This window comes from Cryptomeria japonica, chromosome 8, assembly GCF_030272615.1.
Source record: "Cryptomeria japonica chromosome 8, Sugi_1.0, whole genome shotgun sequence".
Taxonomy (NCBI): domain Eukaryota; kingdom Viridiplantae; phylum Streptophyta; class Pinopsida; order Cupressales; family Cupressaceae; genus Cryptomeria; species Cryptomeria japonica.
The window spans coordinates 24,817,743-24,838,663 of NC_081412.1; the positions used below are offsets into that span (position 1 = coordinate 24,817,743).

At 35.4% G+C, this 20,921-nt stretch overlaps 1 protein-coding gene across 1 annotated transcript in view; it reads right to left on the reverse strand.

The window, feature by feature from the left end:
- Nucleotides 1-18,926, reverse strand: part of LOC131078566 (protein NRT1/ PTR FAMILY 8.1) — a 41,317-nt gene extending 22,391 nt beyond the window's left edge. Inside the window, exons 1-2 of the mRNA XM_058016299.2 lie at nucleotides 18,423-18,926; nucleotides 14,313-14,474 (exon numbers count right to left, since the gene is read on the reverse strand). Of these exons, the coding sequence (XP_057872282.2) occupies nucleotides 14,313-14,360 (48 nt within the window). The 5' untranslated portion in view covers nucleotides 14,361-14,474; nucleotides 18,423-18,926. The remainder of the gene's footprint in view (nucleotides 1-14,312; nucleotides 14,475-18,422) is intronic.
- Between the last annotated feature and the right edge of the window lie 1,995 nt (nucleotides 18,927-20,921).

The window sequence follows — 20,921 nt, forward strand, 5'->3', positions numbered from 1 at the left end:
AACTCCTACGCAAGTCTGAAAATTCTGAGACAGAAAACAACATAACATGCAAAATAGACAAACCGCATAACATGCAGTTGGACAGTCATTTGTTAGCAAATATTCCTTGCATCTTCAGTCAATCTACTACAGGGGATATTTCACTACTTCTCCCCAATGTTTTTGCAACACATTTCTACTATGCATCATGCATTTAGCATCTCCATAATAGTTCTGTTTCTCCTTTCAACCACCCAATTTTGCTAAGAGGTGTATGGGACTACAAACTATCTCTAAATAGATTTCTTTTCATAGTATTGAAACTACTTGGAAGTGATGACACCCCATTATCAAATCTTAGGGTGTTGATCTACCTACCTCTTTAATTTTCAACCAATGTTTTGAACTTAAAAAAGGTTCCAAAGAAATCAAACTTTTTCTTTAAAAATTATAGACATATTTTCCATCAAAAGTCATAAACCAACAACAAAAAATATCTCATTCCAAGGATTGTTGATGATTTCTAAAATAGACAATAGGAACTTGCATGAATGAGATGTAAAGTCTCATTTGTAAACAATGACCCTTCAATTCTAGCATCCTCAAATTTTCAATTATTACTTATGCAATTTTACTTTAGTGTATGATATCAGATAGCATCATAAGCCCACTAAAGTGTATGCAAAATGAAGAGTTGAAAATTAGCTACTTTGCAATTCTATTATGTTATGCACTCATTTTAGTGTCTACAACCATAGCATGTTTTAAAATTCATTTAAGCCAATTCCCTAACCTCTCAATCGATTGTTAGGATGCCAAGTAACACCAACATTCCGAATTTCTATTTTTCATAGTTATTAGTAGACCCATCTCCTAACCCTGGAGAAGTATCCAGTACCAAAGACGTATGGAGACACGTCTCCGGTACTGGATACTTCTCCGGAAACTTCTTGATGCATAAGGTTCTTTTGGTTGCCGTCTCTGAAGTCTCCCAACCAAAAATTGACATCTCCTAGAAAACTTAGGGCAAAATGCAGTAAAAAGGCAAAAAAAATAAAGCAGACAAATAAGATAAGCTTGCAGCAAAGCAAAGTCGTAGGGAAATGACTAATAAGGAAACTGTTTCACAGGAAGACAAAAATCCATGCAAAGTTATAATCTAAGTCACCAGGTTCGAATTCGAATTCGAAGTTCGACAGCTTTGAAATTCGAATGAAGTTCGATGCGAAAAAAATTCGAATTAAATTCGCCATATGTAATTTTAAAATTTTTTTTTAATAAATATATGTAATATATCTATAAATTTGCGTAAATAGTTTAACATTGATAAATAGATTTGAAATCATTACAAAAAGATGACACATTTATAAAATATAAACCGTAGGAAACATATGCTTTCACTATTGCAAAGATGTTCTTTTGTCAAAAAGGTACAATAACAGTCAAAAACTTTAGAACTTTAAAATAACTCTAAGTCATCAAGAGCACTTGGCTGGGATGCCAAATCATCATCATCTGTATCACTACTCAGTTCATCATCTGCAAAGTCAAGCTCATCTGCATCTGGCATTGCTATGCCTTCAAGAGTTTGTTGTAAAGAAGTGTTCTTTGCTGATTTGTTCATCAGCAATTTCAAATTGCTGCGAACATAGACAAGATCTCCCAACTTTCCAGTCAGCAATTTGTTCCTCTTTTTGGAATGGATGTGGTCAAAGCAACTCCAGTTCCTCTCACAAGCTGATGAACTTGCTCCCTGACTCAAAATTCAAATAGCAAACTCTTGCAGTTCAGGAGCTGATGATCCATAAGAGATCCACCATCTATATCCAAGCATACGTGGCGAGTCATATTTGGCTTCTGCCCCTCCAAACATCCCTTCTCCTCTCTTGTATTGCCAACTTTGATCTCTGATTAGTGCTGCAATTTCTGGATTTGGTACATACTTGCTAATGGCTTGGTAAAGCCCTGCCATGATTTCATTATCACCCCTTCTATCAATAGAAAACAACTTAGGCTCCAAAAAGCAAGCTGCTGCATGTAAAGGTGTGTGCATCATTTTCCATCTGCAATCAACTGTCTCCCATATCTGCATATATTCTGCTTCTTCATTATTTAGTGCTTTTTGAATAGATTCCTTACACCGGTCCATGCTTTCATAAAGCATGCCAAGGCAAGGAGTGTCACCATCAACCATACGAAGCACGTCAACAATTGGTTCACATACAAGCAAAACTTTTGTTGCACTTTCCCAGAAATTGCTGTTTAGGATGATTTGCTCTATGTTCTTCCACTTGGGGCCTTTAGAAAGCACTGAACTTTCCCACTGATTGGAACATATAATAGACCTCAAAGCTGCTTTTTCTTCAACCACTCTTTTCAAAGTGATATAATATGAAGCAAATCTTGTTTCACAAGGCCTCAACAATTCCTTTGATGCATGCTGCCTATAAATACTCAATGTGAGACGATGATTCCGTATGAAATTTGCAATTGCTCTCCCTCTATGAATAGCTTCATTTACCCATGGGAATTTAGCCAAGTCATGAAGCAACAAATCGAGACAATGGGCTGCACATGGGCTCCAATATATCTGTGGGTACTTCTCTACAATCAGCCTCCCAGCTCCCACACAATTTGCTGCACTATTAGTTACCACTTGAACCACATTTTCCATCCCTACTTCAAGAATGGCTTCCTCTAATATTTGAAAAATATACTCTGAAGTTTTTTTGTGGTTCATGGTGTCAATGACTTTCAAAAACATAACACCTTCAGGACAAGACACCAAAACATTAATCAATGGCCTTTGACACATATCTGACCATCCATCACTCAATATAGTGCAACCTGTTTCCTTCCAAGTGGCTTTGACATCAGCTAATTTTTCAGTCACTCTATCTTTTGACCTCTGCAAAAGAGTTGTCCTGATAGCCTTTGAACCTGGGGGTGTGTACCCTTTGCCAAACTCTGCAATTTTCTAAACTACATTACGGAAATGAGGATTTCTCGCAACATTGAATGGAATAGCACTTGTGTAAAACAAATCAGTAACTGCATCATCCACCTGTTGTTTCTCTACTGGTTTCCAAAAGTTGTTCAGTGTTCCACTCTGTTTTGGTACACTCGCCACTTCGGATTGCACAGAAGAGGAAGACATGGCAGATGTGAATCTAGATATATCTCCTTCAATTCTCTGTTTCTTTTGTGCCTTCTTCATTTTGCCTACCGTTGAAGTAGCCAACTCTTTCTCTAGAATAGCTTTAAGTTTTGGAGTCGCACCTATGCATGCTTGAACACCTCCACCTGGACCCCCTGTATTAGCAAGGAAATGGTCCCTAAGCCTTGTTAAAGTTCCAATAATATTTGCCTAACATATGTTACATTTGATGTGAGTTCCATTTCGGGTCACATGCTTCCATGCCTCAGAAGTTGATTTGGGAGGAGCCATTAAATGAAAACTTGCATGTTTGGAAAGAAAAATTAGAAAACACACTACTTTTATTTCAACCTTTTAAAAATATATAATATTAATCAATATAATAAAAAACCATTAATATAAAATTATAAATTATATAATAATAATATTAAACAACATTATAAAAAATAAACATTATAAATTTATAAATAAACATTATAAAGTATAAACTATTAATTAACCTAAAAAAATATTAAATAAACAACATTATAAATTTATAAACATTTAATAAACAACATTATAAATAAATAATAAACCTAAAAAAATATTAAATAAACAACATTATTAAATAAATAATAATAAAATTTATAATAAACATTATTAAATTGATTATAAAAATATTAAACCTAAAAAAAATTAAAAAAATATAAAAATATATAATATAATATTACAAACTATTAATATAAAATCATAAATTTTTAAACATTAACATTATAAACAAAAAAAAAAATAATAAACTTAAAAAAAATGGCGGCTTACCTGTGCGGGTCGCGGACTGGTCGCGGACGTGTTGATGCTTGCCGGTGGCGTCGCAGACTGGTGGCGACGCGAGCTGGTGGCGTCGCGGACTGCAAGTGGCATCGCGGACTGGTGGCGATGCGAGCTGGTGGCGTCGCGGACTGGTGGTGGCGTCGCCAACTGGTGGCGACCGAGCAACTCCTACGGCCGGGAAGACAAGGCTCCTTTGGCAACTCGCGTGGCGGTCGGGCAAAGTGGGCTCCGTTAGCAACTCGCGTGGGTGTGATTGCAACTCCTGTGGCCGCCCTTTTATAAAATCTGTGACAAAACCCTAAAACGCAAACCCAAAAAAATAAAAAACACTTTATCACAAACCCTAATTTTTTTTTCAAATTTAATCGATTTTTTGCATAGTTTTTCAAGTCTGCCGAATTTCGAACTTCAAGGTTCAAATTCGGTCGAACCTGGTGACTTAGGTTATGATGATTGAATCTATTGACAGTGTAGACTTTTTGAGAAGACTGATTTCTTATCATTGTAATAGACTTGTTCTCCTCATTTTTTGTTTTCAAAAATGAAGGACCATTACATAAATTTTTTGTGAAAAAATGAAAATTTTACTCTATGGAACGCTTCCCGAGGCAGAATTTAGACTAATCCTTGGACTGACTTAATCCTCAGTCCATCCTCAAACTACGCTTCGAATTTAATCGCATTTTGGATTCGTTTGCTATGTCTTTCCTTCAATTTCGGGTTTTTTCTCCCTGATTGCAGGTGGAGAATTTTCCTTGAACTGCAAGTTTTAATGATTTCCATTGTTTTGGCCTTTGTAGGGAAATTTTTAGCTTATTACATGTGCACTTTATTGGAAAATAAAAACTTGTAATTTGTTTTTCATTTCCCCTTTGTTGTTTTTGTTGTTTTTTGACTTTTTCAGTTAAAATAGGTATTTTTTTGGTTAAGTTACAAGTAAACTTGTAGTTCTTTTCTAAAATCCATACTTTAATGGTTTTTACATGTAATAGGGATTTTAAACCTCTATTACATGTGTGCAACTGAATTATAACTTGTTGTAGGGATTTTATTTTCCCTTTACAAGTGATTTTAAACTTGCACATCTCTCTCCAAAACCTGATTTTGCCTTGAATTGAGAAAAGTGACATTTAAAACTTGCTATTTGGTCTAAAACACTCGATTTTGCCTATAAAGTGCATTTTTGACGTTTTAAACTTGCTATTTGGTCTAAAAGTCTCGATTTTTGCCTTATAGTTGAAAAGGTGAAATTTTAAACTTGTTATTTGTTTCCAAAAACCCGATTTTCACAAGTGCAAGCAAAATTGAACTTGCACTTCTTTTCCAAAAACCTGATTGCAAGGAAAAAACGGTTTTGAGGATTTCAAGCAAGATTTTGTGGAGGAATTTTTGGAGGAAGAAGGCATTTGGGATTCTTCCCTATTCTTGTGCATTTTCAAACATCTTTCATGCCATTCTAGGGTTTTGGGAGTTTGATTTATTGCTGGTTTCTTGGTGTCAAAATGCAAACACGTTTTTGCCAAAAACCACGTTTTTCTCCCCAAGGGTGCCACGAATCAGCAATCTCCCAAGTCGTTTTTGCATCTTATGCTAGGGCGTTGAGGTTAGAAGAAGATTCATTCCCTTTTCACACCATTTCTTTTGGATTTGCTACCACATTTTTTTACAAAAGGCGTTTTTGCAAAAACGTGGAAAGGGTTTGCATTGTGGAATGTCTCTATTTATTGGATTGTCTTCTTCATTCTAAGATTGTTGCATCTTTTGGAGAGACATTTTCAGTTTTATGCAAGGTATGTTTTCTTTTCTTTCCTTTCTTTTTCTTATTTTCTTGTTTTCTTAGTTTTCCTTTCTAGTTGTAAATTTGTAAATATGTTGTTTTTCCCCCAAAAATCGGTTTTGTGAGAGAGATTTTCCCCTTGATATGCAATTTTTGAATTACATTGTTCTTCTCCATTTTCCCTCTTTACTTGAATTCGGGATTTTCAATCCCGATTACAAGTTGGCTGGAAATCTTTGTTCTTCCCTAACGGTTAAAGAATTTAACCATTTTTTGTTAAAATTCCAAGTTGAAAAGATGTGAAATACCCTCCCTTTCAAAATCAGGTTTTAAGAACCGGATTACATGCTGAAAAGTTCTTCCCATTTTCATGAAAATGACATTCCTAGATTTTCCCATTTTTATCCATTCATGTCACCCATATCCGTACTTTCCATTTTCGTCATTTTTTGCAAGTCTAATTCTCATTTTTCATTCATTTCTCCATTTGCAAATTTACAAGTGTACTTGCATTCGGGTTTTAAAAATCCGATTGCATGTATGCCCTTCCCAACTTGTATACTTGCGAAAATTTCTCCAAGATCCGAAATTGGTCAAAGTCAAGGTGCCCCCCATTTCCATTTATTTCCCCTTTCTCTCACAAAATCGTGAAGTTCAAGAGTCGAAGTTTTTCCCATTTGAAGAAGGAAAAATGTTATTTGCACCTGACTATGATGTTGCCTTAAGGCTTGTAAGTCTTCATCATAGTATTCCAGGTTGTCCATCAATGTCAGATTTGCCGTCATCTCCAATTCCAAAAAAGATGAAGTACAAATATGACAAGTACCAAAATGAAGTTGCGCCTTCCCAAGTTTCCTCTCCTTTGGATCATATCAGAGATACAGAGATAGGGCATGTGGATATGCCAAAGTTTGTCAAAAGGGTTGAGGATCCACAAGATAACAATATGCAGCGGTTGTTGGACAGCCATATCCATCATGCATCTTCTTTCCCGGTGGCTGCCCTAGAACCTGAATTTGTCCTCGCTTGTGTCCATCACTTTGACAAGGAAAGGAGAATCATCAAAAATGATGATGGTGAAGCAATAATCCGCCTTGATGCAGACACAATTGAGAAGGTCTTCAGAATACCTCCCACACCTGTTTACATGGAAATCTCCAAAGAGAGTGCAACTGAGTATATGTAAAAAGGGAAAAAGATTGTAAAAGACATATCAACAAATGGATTCATGAGCCACGAGCTGCCTTCTCAAGGTGGGCTAAGTTGTACCGTTGTGACTTCAAATGGGAAATAGGAGACATCATAACCCTCCTCAGCAAGATAATGGGCCTTGAACACTCTAATGTTTTTGAGCCCTGGATGTACCAGTTCATCATGTTCATAAGGCAGTCCCATCATATATCATGGGGAGAAGTCATTAGCGATGCCTTCTGTGAACAACTTGCAGCAGTCCCTTCCACCACGACTTTCTATATGAATTCATACTTGGTGTACTTGGCAGCATCACTTAGACACTTTCCAAGTCTTTCTACCAAGGGTGATCGCTCGCTTATATCAGTTTGGGAATATTATGATCAGTTGCCTTTGAGACCCAACAAATTGCATTTCAGAAGAGTCCAAGATGCGTTCTTCAGTTACTTCATGTGTCAGTTTGACAGAAATCTAAGGAACAAAAGGGTATCAGATGAGGCATGGGAAAGGGTGAGCGAGTATGGATGCTTGTTTCTACAGTTCCCCACCTTCACCTATATGAGAATCGGATGCTATAGTGGTCAGCCATATATGCTTCCTAGATACCCAACTGATAGGATCATTCTTATGGAGTTGGGAAGACAGATCATGGCTGTCCACACTCATCAGTCTGCTAGACACAAGGTTGGAATGGGAATCTCTACAACAAACCCATTAAAAATTGGCCGGTATTCTCGTCACATCCGTTAAAGCTAAGGCCATGGAGACTAAAATGCAAGAAATTAAGCTCAAAAGGTTTAAACCTAGAGCTGATTTTGATTATAGGGGTATGAAGGAGAAGATCAAAAATTCCTTTGTGCATGTGCATCGCATTGAGGATATCTGGGTAGATCTCCGCACAAAGGTCGAAGTTCTGAAGATGGATTACTGCAGGCTCATTGTTGAGTAGGTTGTTGATTTGAACCTGGTGGACATTCCACAAGGGATGATTGATGATGGGCACGTACTTGATCCTGAATATATTTCATGAAGGGTTGAGGAAGCTCCACTTCCTTTGATCCAATGGTCACACAAAGAGTGCATATCCATTCTTGAAAGATTTCAGCCTATCTTGGCTAACACCAACGCTTGGCTGAAAAATAATGCTGTTGGACTCATAAAAATCAAGATTGGAATAGAAGATGATTCTATGGGGCCTCTTGGACGTAAGTCTGAGATTCAGGTTGACAACAAGGTGCATCATCTTCGGGCACAAGGATCAAATTGCGAGTTAGTCGGGCAGTAGTGCTTCCTCCTGAGGAGACGATAGTTCGTGGGAATGAAAAATCATGATTTCATGTTCAGGTGGTCGATCTAGATAATCCAAAAGAAGGGCAACAATCTAATGATGCTTCTAAGTCTCCAGTTTCAGACTCGCCTCATGAGATCATTCCCCTAGTTTCCATTGAGACGCCCCTTTCTCCTCCTGATTTGCTTGTGGATGAATCTCCTCAGAATGCCATTCCTATTTTGGCATACAAGCCATCTCCTAATCATCAACAAGAGAGTGTGTGGGAAGTTCCTGAGGATACTCCTGCTTGTATCTAGCTGTCAGAAATTGATACCTCTACTTCTGGTTTTGAAGAATTCATGAGGCAATCTTCATGCCCATTGGTAACTGAGCAAACCGTGGTCGCTGTCCAAACAAATATTCCTCCCAGGATGACCATGGTTATTCGAATAGAAACTGCTTCTCCTTTGTCTACAGTTGCTACTGAAGGGGAGTTGATGACTTTACCTCCATGGCTTAGTTCTTTTACTCCAAAAAGGAAGAAGTAAGAAATCTCACCTGATGCCTTTGATTATCGACAACTAAAACAGTCTAGATCCAAGGTTGCTAAGAAGGCCAAGACTATCTCCAGAGTAACTGTTGACAGTAACAAGATAAAGGTAGCTAAAATTGTTGAACCCATTGTAGATAAGCCACTTGAAAAAAAGTCAGCTGCTGATTACAAGGTTACAAGGATAGAATTGAGTAAGCAAATGCATTAAGTGATTAAACATGATGCTCAGTTTTTTGTAGCTTCACTGGTACAGCGGTGTGATGAACTTCTAGCAAAGAAAGATAAGCTAGAAGAGGAAAACCAACAACTTAAGGCAGTTGTTCATAAAATCACAAAACCTGCTGCTGAAGGGAGTAACTCCATAGGTTCTTCAGGTTCCCAAGAATCAATTCATGGAGTGGAAAGGGCTGCTCAGAAGGTACAAGCATTGGATTCCTGGGTTGATCAGCTTCATGATCTATGTGCACAAGTGATGAAAGACATTTTTCAGATGATGTCTAAGTTGGAACCGTTGAAGAGAAATTGAATCAAACTTCTGATACTTTCAAAAAGAATCTGGAAAGTGTTGAAGATAGTTTGACAATCTAGCGTAGCATGCCCCAACAACAGTTGAGTGTTCTACAGGAGCATGCCATCATCACTTCCAGGGTCATGTACTTGGAATTTGAAGAGCTTCTGGAAAACAAGGCCCTTGTTCTTAAATCCCTCATTGAGGAGATTGGTGATGCGATGAGATTCCGGGGTGAAGTTTTTCGAGATATTGTCTCTCATTGTGAAAAGGCCTCTTGCAACATATTAAGTCAGGATGGAGAGCTAATTCCAGAAGAAGAAGTTCTTGCTGATTTACATAAGAGGATACATAATGAATGGAGGAGCGAACAATTCTCGGTCGCTTCAATTCAAATGTTGATGAAACACCACATCTTTTTGCATGAAATCCAATCCATCCTGGATAAAAACAGCTCTGCCTCATGTCATGATACCATTGTGAAGACCATGGTTGTTGCCAAGAACACCCATGAACCGGATCCCGAGGAACTACAAATGATCAATCAGAAGTTTGAAGGATTCATGTCTTCACATGCTGCAACTTAAGTGTTTTTCAACACTTGGTTGTATTTTTTCCACTTTTGTAATCTTTAGTTGTAGTTTTCCTTTTGACAAGTTACATGTAAAAATCTTTTTGTAAAATGCAAGTTAACTCATTACTTGCACTTTTGTAATTACATGTAAGGCAACTACAAGTTGTGTTCAATTAGGACTGTAGTTGGAATAAGTCTTTGTTAGTTATTGAAGTCTTAGTTAGTTATTGAATAAGTCTTGGTGGTTGAGAGATTTTCTCAAGTTAGTTAGAATCCTCCCACCTTTTTCTCAAGGCTCCTCTTCTATAAATACTTGAGGGGGTCTATTGTAATCTTTATCTTTTGGAAAGCAAGCAAAAACTCTACCAAATTTACAGCAAAGAAGTCTTTGAGCTTTCATGTGTAAATTCAAGAATTGAAAGGAATAGAAGGAAACTGCTCAAGCTTTGAGTCTTTGTGCTACATACTTGAGTTTGTGTTCTATATTAACTTTCTTGCAAGTGTTTCTTAAAGAGCTTAATCACATTTGATTTGCAGTCTTTGTGTTGCAAGTATTTGAGGTTAATATAGATTAAAATAAATATTCTGTTGAGAGAAGTTGTAAGTCTTTGTGCTTTCATTTGTTCTTAGGAGAATTTAGGAGCAGATTTTGTGAGAAATAGCTGTGAGTCTTTGAGCTTATACTACTTCCCATTGTTTTAAGTAGAAAAGAATAAGATATTCCAGTCTTTGAGCTGTTATAATTTGTTCTTGATAGCACTAGTATAGAAAAGGGTAGATAGGACTTCATATAATCAAGTCTTTGAGCTTGATATTGCTGTCTCGTCACGAAGGAAGTGACGGAAGTCTTTGCATTTTCAGGAAACTTCATTTCCTTTCTCTCATTTCATTTTGAAAGTGGTTACTGCTGTTTATATCAAATCGCTATCCTTTTTTGTGAAGAGAAAAGGATATTGTCTTTCTTGAAAAAAGAAGAAAGATTGTTGTCCCATCCCATTTTATTTTCAAAGTTGTAGTTAGATAGGGGGAGCCTTCCCTTAATTAGGAGAGTTTTACTCACATGCTGTGGTTGAAACCACAATTTTGTATATTTCCCCAAGTGTACAAAATTTTCAACCAACAAGACTAAAGAGAAATTGCCTTTACTATTTAGCCAACAATATTGAGTGTGCTCAACATCTATATTACCTTACTTTCACTAAACAATTTAGACTGGCTATGGTATCAGCAATATAAGCAATTTTAATTTCAATTTTTGTTCAATTTTAAATTTAATGTTAAACTTTACCACTTTTCTTATTTTCAAAGTTCTCTATCACGATATGTTTTGGAAATTATTAAATATTATTTATTAAAAAAATTGGTGCCTCCAAGTACCCCCACCTCCTATTTTTGAAAATTAGTCGTACTAGTCTCCAAGTACCCCTGTCTCCTAGTAACCTTGCTATTTTTGAGTATTTCCCAAACTTTCTAAATTCTTTGTCAACCTAGATGCTGATGCAATTGCAGTACTCACCTGGTCATGATAGTGATCATAGTAGCATATGTGCATGATGGAATGTTCATTTTAAAACAACTAAAAGCTGACTTGTTGGCATTTTTTGACAACTACCATTCATGTCAACTTCTTGAATAAGCAATTTTGAATCCTTTTAATCTTGGGATTTCTAAAAACTCTAATTGAAATTTATTTTTAAAAAAGATATTACTCTTATGTGTGTTTTCTGAAGCTTCTTTTTCCTCCATTATCGAGCCTCTACTAATTTCTTCCATAGCTTCCATTACTCGCTTACTACTGTTGGTGTTGGAAATAAGCCACACTTGGACCGGTGATGGACTGGTCCAAGAGGGGCCAGTAGCTCAGTGGTAGAGCACTCTAGCAGTGTATGGAAGGTCCTAGGTTCGAGTCCTAGTTGGTCCATGTCTCAACATGGTATCAAAGCTAGGTCCAAGCTAGGAGCCCCAAGCAAACGAGAGGTGTGGCTTAAGGGGGGGTGTTGGTGTTGGAAATAAGCCACACTCGGCCGACGATGGACTTGTCCAAGAGGGGCTAGTAGCTCAATGGTAGAGCATTCCAGCAGCGTATGGAAGGTCCTAGGTTCAAGTCCTAGCTGGTCCATGTCTCAACAACTACCACCCAATTTACTCAGTCACAAACCTATAGCCTCATTTTTATTTACAAAACGTTCCCTTGAGATCCTTAAAAATTTCCATAACCCTTACTTCTCTCACCATTGCATTCACACACTTGTAGAAACCTTGTAGGAAATCTTTGAAGTATTTATTTTACTAGCATTCTCTATGCATAGGCCAGTAGATGTCCAATATTTCCCATAGACTGCAAGTGGAGGTAAAAGAATACTAAATAGGCATTTAATTGAGGCAAACTACAAATTTCTACTATATAAAGTGTCTTCCAACAATGCTGAAGGAAATGAGAGTGTGTAGAGCTAAGGAGAAAGTTGACAACAATTTCCAATAACCGAGGGTACTAACCAGACAATCTTGTTCCAAGCAATAGCCTCTAAATGCACACCAAATATTTGCTATTTTAAAGAAATTGAAGATTGACTAAGGCAATGAATAGCATAAGTCTCAAAGAGTAGCATAGTTTGTCGATGTTCACTTATTTGAATTCCATATGCAGTATGTTGTCTAAGAAATGAATGTTAAATTAGCCAGTATACATCGTAAATGAGACCAAACTATCTTCCTTGCTTTCTAAGGAAAGGTGAACTTGTACTTTCTTTACACATATAGGAAACATTAAAGAAAGGTTTAAAATCTTAGATACAGTAAGATGACATAAAAGTGGACACATTCACCCCAAAATCTTGCTCTGCCTTAACTAGCACATTAGCTAGAGACTACGCTTCCTATGGGATAGATTTTATTGTCACTTCCAGCATTAATTTTTGATACACCCAAACTTACAAGAATAAAAATACTGCACTTTGTCTTTGGATTGTGAATTGTAAGTTAATCTTTTTTGTCTTTGCCCTGATACTATGCAGCAAGTGCACTCTCAGGTTGTCTAGAAATTGACTCAATGACAAGCATTTGTCTCTATTTGTTTTGCGACAAAAATCAACTTTCTCAAAGGTGAAAGTCTGAAAGCTTGTAAGAAATCCTATTGGCAGAAGTTTCAAACTTTGGTCACAAACTATTGATAATTAAAGAATCTTCTTCATAAACTAGTTCATTGACAAGAAAGAGTTAATCTCTTGGGAAATCCGTCCTAATTAGATGCTCTAACAATGATCCACTCTCACCCAATTTTATGAAAAACATCAGTTTTTTTAAATGCAGGACGAGCATTTCAGAAGTTTCATATTTGTTTTTACAGACTCCGAAAAGGTCACCAACAGAAGTGGCATTCCAAACTTTTGGGATTGAGTCATCAGACACAAATGACTTTAATAAGGCTTCTCTATGATCCTTATCAAAACCTACAAGATTTGAAGCCATTCCGGTTGCCACTTTTAGGATTATTCTATCACAATGCCTATAATTAGCAATGTAAAGTATTTTGTGATTCCAAACATTAAAGTTTTGGCCTATCAATTTTTGGGCTTCAAAAAACCCAAGATTCTGTATATGCGGTCTAGGTTTACAAGAAAACTTCCAAATCAAAATTATTCCAGGCCAATGCAGACTTCTCACAAAAAAAGTACATAATTTATATGTTTGCAGAAAATAATTGCAATTTAAAAGAAAAACTCTATAGCCATGCATTTGTGAAAATCACTCCTTCACACCACAATAGTAGCCGTTTTTCCTTCAATCAGCCTTTGACTGAAAACCGATCACCCTTAACAACAAATTACAGTTGGCCTTTGGCCAATGAAAAGCGGCAAAACAAATTTTAAAATCTTTTTTGAAAAATGTACTCAATCACTATTCATCTGTATTGTGCCATATTGTATTGTTCATCTCAATCTGTATGGTACTGTTTATTGTTCATCCATAACACAATTTGTCTCCCTGGACAATGCTTTTGACAGACTTTGGCAGCAGATTTCTTCTCCTTTTGATGGTGATTTTCTCTTTGGAAAGCAATTCGATGGTGTGATTGGACAGATCTTTTTTGACAGTGATTCTCCTTTCTTCATGATTTTTTCTCAATCGATGTACCCCCTCCATAGGCTTCCTTGCTGTAATACTATGTATTAGAAGAATGAATGCACAGAGTTTTTAAGGAGAATTGGATGGAAACACTTCAATGAGTATGGCTTGGATTTATTATTCGATGGGGAAAGGTACAATGTGGTTGTAACTCAATTCTAAGTTATTTTTTAGACATAATTATTGTGGTGTTATTAGATCACTAACATAAGCAATAAATGCTTGTGTACAGAGTGTAACATTATGTCTTAACATTATATCTCATAAGCACTACAATCCAACTCTAATTAACACTCTCAATTTGTTAAATCACCATAAATGCATAAAAAATCAAGACAAAAATCCAAAGCATAGGAGATGAGCCTTACCTTTATGACAGTTAAGTCCGGTTGTTCAAATGAAACTTCCATCGTCATCCAAGCTTCAGTCACTCGCTAAATTCCTCGTCTTTGTTACAGGCCAATGGGGTATACACAGTTGTAATATATTGTTCTCAAGCACTACATTTGGATTTCACTTACAGCCCACACCTTCAAGAAATTAAGCTAATGGATTTCAGAAAAGACAGACTTTAAATGAAAAGTGAAAGAACACAGGCAGCTTCTATGCTACCTAATTTTACATTATACATGCACGATGCATAAAAGTGAACATTGAGAAAGTTAAAACGATTGTTTTAACATTGTTGTCCTAAGGCTCAGTTAATCCTTGGAACAGATAAAAGCCTAAAATGTAAAACATCATATGTGCATGAGAATTCCCTTCTTGTCTGATATTATAACATTATGCATGTAGGATGAATGAAAGCAGACAACATAATAGCTTAAGCAAGCCATTTGGACATTGCAGTACAAGACATAGTAATTCCCAAAAATATCTAAAATGGTGTACATGCGTGTAAATTCTTAATTATTGTAGAAATACAAATTTGAATGCCCCTTGCAGAAAACGTTCAAAAAAGATAGGGTAATGTATATAGAAAAGCAATAGTCAATGCAATATGAGGGAAACAAAACTGTCTTCCAAACTATCTAAGATTGAAACATCATACTTGGAATACACATTAGAAGCAGATAGTGAAAGAATTAACTAATATTTGGGTACTACTACCATAGCTAAGTAACTCTTTGATAAAAAATACAATGCGTGCATGAAAATCAAGACTTGAAAATGTAAAACGCATTAGATGATCATTACTTTTGGATGCCACTTGCAAGAGACCTTAAAAAAATCAAGTAAGGTCACATTACCCAAAGTAAGGTCACATTACCCAAAATTGTCAATGCTACTCATAATTATTTTCCACACGTAGACGGGAAGAATATAGGAAACTATAGTATATCTAAAACTAAAATTTGGGCATTGCAGTCCAGGGCCCAGTCAACAAATAAAATAGCTAAAAAATCATACATGCATGAAAAATTCAGTAGTATTTCAAGAATGTAAAGTAATCACTTGCAGCGCAGCTAGGGGGGAATTAAGTTAACGGGTACAGTAATCACTTGCAGTGCAGCCAGGAGAGAATTCAGCTAATGGGTATAGGAAAAGAAGGCCGGTTACCAAAATAATCGAATGAAAAACAGGAAGAAAAGGGCAACCCTCAACCCACCTAATATTACATCAATACAACATACTTGTCAAATGTTAGAGTAGACAATGAATAGCTAAAACACCATTTGGGCACTGGAATCCAATGCTAAAACATCTTAAATGCTTGAAAATTTAAGATTATTATAAAATACAAAATATTGAGACTAGAATTACAGTTGGAATACCACTTACAACAAATCTTTAAGAAAATTAGGAAATGAATATAGAAAGGCAAGGCTGATTAGCGGAAGTTTTCAATACAAGTAGTGGAAAAACAAATGCAGCTTCCACCCTATCTCACATTATAACATCATATACACAATATACATAATATTGGTCAGTGAGATACTCTAAATCAGCGTTTTGGCACAGGATAGTCTAAGGGTAGGCCATTCCTTCAATGGTTAGAACATCATTATTTGGTGAAGATTCCCATCCTAACCAATATCACCATGTCATACATGCAACAGCAAAATACATGAAAATACACATTAGAATAGCTAAACCCACCATTTTATTTAGATACCACAAATAAAGTTTAAAATCCGCTGATAGAAAAAACGTCATTAATCCATGAAAATTCCCATACAATCTGGTGTGACAACATACATGTAAAATATATAATATCAGAGAATGTAATAGTTCAAAATTTCCATCTGCATACTGTAGCTAAAGATGGATATTTCCTGAAATAGCTAAAATATCGTACATACAGGAAATTTTAACAATATTTTAGACATGCGAAGTACGTGAGATGAGCATTACATCCAGATACTCCTTGTTGAATAACTTCAACAAAATTAAGCTATTGGACACTAAAATAGGAAGACTACTTTCAAAATATAGAAAATTTGTTTATGCAACTCAAAGTCATCCACGTTAAAAGAAAAGAACAAGGCAACTCTGACCCCACTTAATTTTACAACATTATACCAGCAAAATAGATAAAACGCTGTTTGTGAACTACAAGCTAATGCTTCTTTATTCCCTAACATAGATAAAACACCACACATGCATGAACCTTGAAAATTTTAAGTCTAAAAGGAAAACAGAAAGTATGAGAAGCAAGTTGATCAACTGAATCATCTTTTATCATAACCCCAGGCTAAAAAGGTTGTCATTAAAGTAGCTATATCACCACATCTGAATGAAAATTGAAGACTACTTATAATTATAGAATCGTGGATAACATGAGATGAAAGCATCTTGATGACAGTTAGGCACGTTGGTCAAATGAACCATCTTCCATCCCAGACCAACAAGGCTCTTTATTAAGGTAATGGTATGAAGAAAAAAGCAGGCCGATTACACAAAATAGTCAACGTAACAAAGGAAAGAAGAAGAGAATTTGCCGTCCTCTATAACATTAACATCATACATAAAAATAACTAAAACAGGCAGGCAGTGTCAAGTGAAGTGGAAAACAAACTCGGTCCGTGAAATAATTAAAACACATTTACCGCATGGTACATGTAAAATACATAAACCCAAAAAGTGAAACACGATGAGCCACCATCTGTCTACTGCAATCGAGGGCTGTCATTCTTTGAAATAGCAAAAACAGCACTACAACATGATACCTGGAAGATGCAGAAAACAGATACAACCGCCATTTGAGTACCAAGGCCATTCCACCCCTGAAGTAGCTTATATGCAACTACATCATAATACATACATTATACATAAAGCAGAAAGTAAAACAGCTAAAGCAAGCATTTTTATACCACAAGTCAAGTGTGGACCAGTGTAAAATCATGCATGCAAAATACCTTAAAAACAAATAGTAACAAAAGCAAAGGTATAATTTGAGTTGCCGTTTAAGGTTCATTCAATCCCTTAAACAGCTAAAATTCCATTACAACATCACACATGCAAAATGCATAAAAGTAGACAGTAAACAAATGATAACCATAATATGGGTACTGCAGTTCAAGGCTAAGCCAATCTATGAAATACCTAAAACTCTATTACAACATAGTACATTCACAATACATAAAAGAAGACGAACAGTTTAAACCAGCATTTGGGTACAGCAGAACTTAGTCAATCCCTGAACCAACATAACCACCATTACAACAATATATACAAAAGCAAAAGGCGAAACACCTTAAACCATCATTTGGGTAGAGCAGAACCTTGTCAATCCCTGAACCAACATAACCACCATTTCAACATTATACATACAATATATACAAAAGCAGACGGTGAAACATCTTAAACCATCGTTTGGGTATAGCAGAACTTAGCCAATCCCTGAAGTAACATAATCACCACTACAACATCATGCACATAATATATACAAAAGCAGACGGCGAAACACCTAAAAAATGTCATTGGGTACTGCAGGACGGAATAAATCCCTGAATCAAAATAACCACCATTATGACATCATACATACAAAATAGTTAAAAGAGCGTGGCAAAACAATTAAAACCACCTCTGAGTACTGCAATCCAAGTCTCAGTCAATCCCTGAAATAGATTGAACACCATTACAACATGATACCTACAAAACATTTAAAAGTAGACAGAGAAACAGCTAAAACCAACATTTTTGCATTGGGGGTCGAAGACTCGGTCAATTTCTGTGTAACACCGTTACAAAATGGTACATATAGAAAACATCAAAGAGGACAGTGAAATAGTTAAAACCACCATTGCGTACTGCGGTTCAAGGTTGTTCTGGCAAGCTCTTAAATAGCTAAAACAAACTTACGTCGTCCGACATACAAAATAAGAAGACAGAAACGGATAAAATCAACATTACACCATAAAATAGATAAAATTTAAAACAAATAGAGAAACGGTTGAAATAGACATACGAGTACATGCATGTATGTAAATTCAAAAAACTCTTACAGAAGTGCAGAGCAAATGAGATGAACTTACCTTTATGACAGCAAAGGCTGATTGTTCACGTTAGTCATCTTCCACCATAAGGCAAAGGCTCAGTCATATCCAAAATTACTCCACTTTGTTCTAATTCCAAGAAGCAGGCTACACAGCTGTACTTTTTAAAATATATCGTGTAGTTCTCTCAATAGAATGTAACTTGTATGAATCCCTCAATTGAGTATAACTTTATGCACAATTCATTGCAGAGTAAATTGTGCTATGAATTATCAGAGTCTTTATTTGTTCTTTTGCATATTTAAGTCTCTCTGTCCCACAGTGAATAATGTGCTTCTCATTCATAGAAGAGGAACTCCTTAAATAAGGACAGCAGCCGTGTGGCTGCAGAAGCTCTGCAGGAAGATCCCCATTGTACGAGATTTGTAGACAGCACAAAAAGATTTTGGAAATCAATATAGAAAACCACGATTAAAATATTCAAAATTTATAGCAGTTAAGTGACTCATGGATTGGAATGCATAATGACATAATAAAAATAAAAGCATGGTGTGGATGTTGGCCAAAATCTCGGAACAGTGCATATAGAGATGAGTATTTTAAGAAAGTACTTGGTTTTGAGTTAACATCATGGTCAATTTTTCTTGCAAGGTAATGTCTTAATCATAGGAGCTTTAATTCTAAAGAATTTTTATTTTTCTTTTAGGCTCAAAATGTCTTGATTCTAATCAGTTTATTAAATAACATAAAGGTTATACTTCTAAAGGTAAATATCCTTTTTGACTGGGTCTGAATAACTTTATAATTTTGGTTGGACAACCCTGCTGTTGACACAGGTCAATATTCTACCCATTTCCCATAATCAGGATTCATCATTGAAAGATTATACAAATATAAAATAATGTGCAAAGTTGAAACAATCACTCCCAATACTAGTACCATCACTCACAAAACCAAGGGTAAATAAAGAACAATTTTCGAAAGGCTAAATTGCATCACCCTATAGACGCAGGAAGTAGTATTTTTTGAAAATTAAGTTTAGCCTCACCAGAAAAGCATGTTCTTTATGCTTTTTTACAGATAAATTATAGATATGCATCTTGAACCTTTCATGTTAAAAATTGAAAGAATAATTTTGTCGAATTATTTTAGAAGGAAAGAAGATAATTACATTAATATGGAATGGAATCATATCTCTAAAAAAGTTGAGGAGTTGTATTCTATCTTTGAGGTTTTTATTCATCATTTTTAGATATTATAATTACAAACCTTTATTCATGAGACAGATTCTTCTTGTAGATTTTCAATTCAATATATACATTCTCAATGTCAATTTCATCTAGTAAAATAAATGAATAGAAGAGTACATGGTATTTCATGTTCAAAGAGTTTCCCTTAACCATCTAAAAGAGGAAACAGCTATCCAATCTCTATAATATACCAAGGCATCATTATCTCTTATAAATTATAAAGATATTATAATAGATTAGTGTGTTCTAGATGTCGAATAGTCATTTTCACTTGACTATCAAGAATTGACCCACCTAGTGTAGGAGAGGATTGGTTCCTAGTGAGGGGGTGAAGGTCCAACACATGTAATTGTACAAGGAGTATTAGTCTAGTGCTAAACAAGAGTTTGCAAATGAGAAACTTCAAGGAGCAATTTTGTTAGCTTGCATCTAAATTAGCAACCAAAAAAAAAGAAGAATAAATTAGAGACTTAGAATACAAAAACTAAGAGACAATAGAAATTCTTGCAAAAAAGAGTTGAGTTTCTATATTTCCAAATGTTAAATAAAATCTCTACTTTGAAAGCATGTCAAATTTGACTGAATTTAGCTAACGTTCATGACCGCTCACCCAAAAAAATCTAAAAGGTCTAAAGAAATCATGCAGCTTGAGCTTGGTAGAAAATCTCAAAAGAGGAGCTATGTGATTTTTAAATAACATGTAGATGAATCAAATGAAAATAAATAAAAATATTTCAAATGTTAGTGTGTTTTTGAATCATATGCAAATGTTAAAAAATTGTGAGATGACTTCATCTCTAAATTAATAGGAATCAGTTTTATTTGTTAATAGATTTTTATAGTTTATCATTTCAATTTTTTCAACAATAAAACCTAATTTTGAATCAATTCTTTATAAATATTTTTATTTCATTAACAAACCCAAAACTATTTAATTATCAAATTATTTTAAATAATTAGATAATATTAAAAAAATTCCATCAAAACTGCTTTAATTAATTTTTTGTCGGAATATTCTAAGACAAGATTTGGGTGGTTGATGTGGTAAAGCACCCTTCATAAATACTTAAATATTCTGTAATGTAATCCCTTAATAATAGAACCTTCCATTTTTCTTCCATGGATAGAACAAAGATAATCCTTTTGGAGAGAAAGATGAATAAATTAAGGTTATATTCTAACTACCTTGGATATTTGCTACAATATTTTAATAGATAGATAAAAAATAATTATAACTTAGATATGAAGGGACCATAGTCAAAAGGTGGTCATGCTCAATATGGTATCT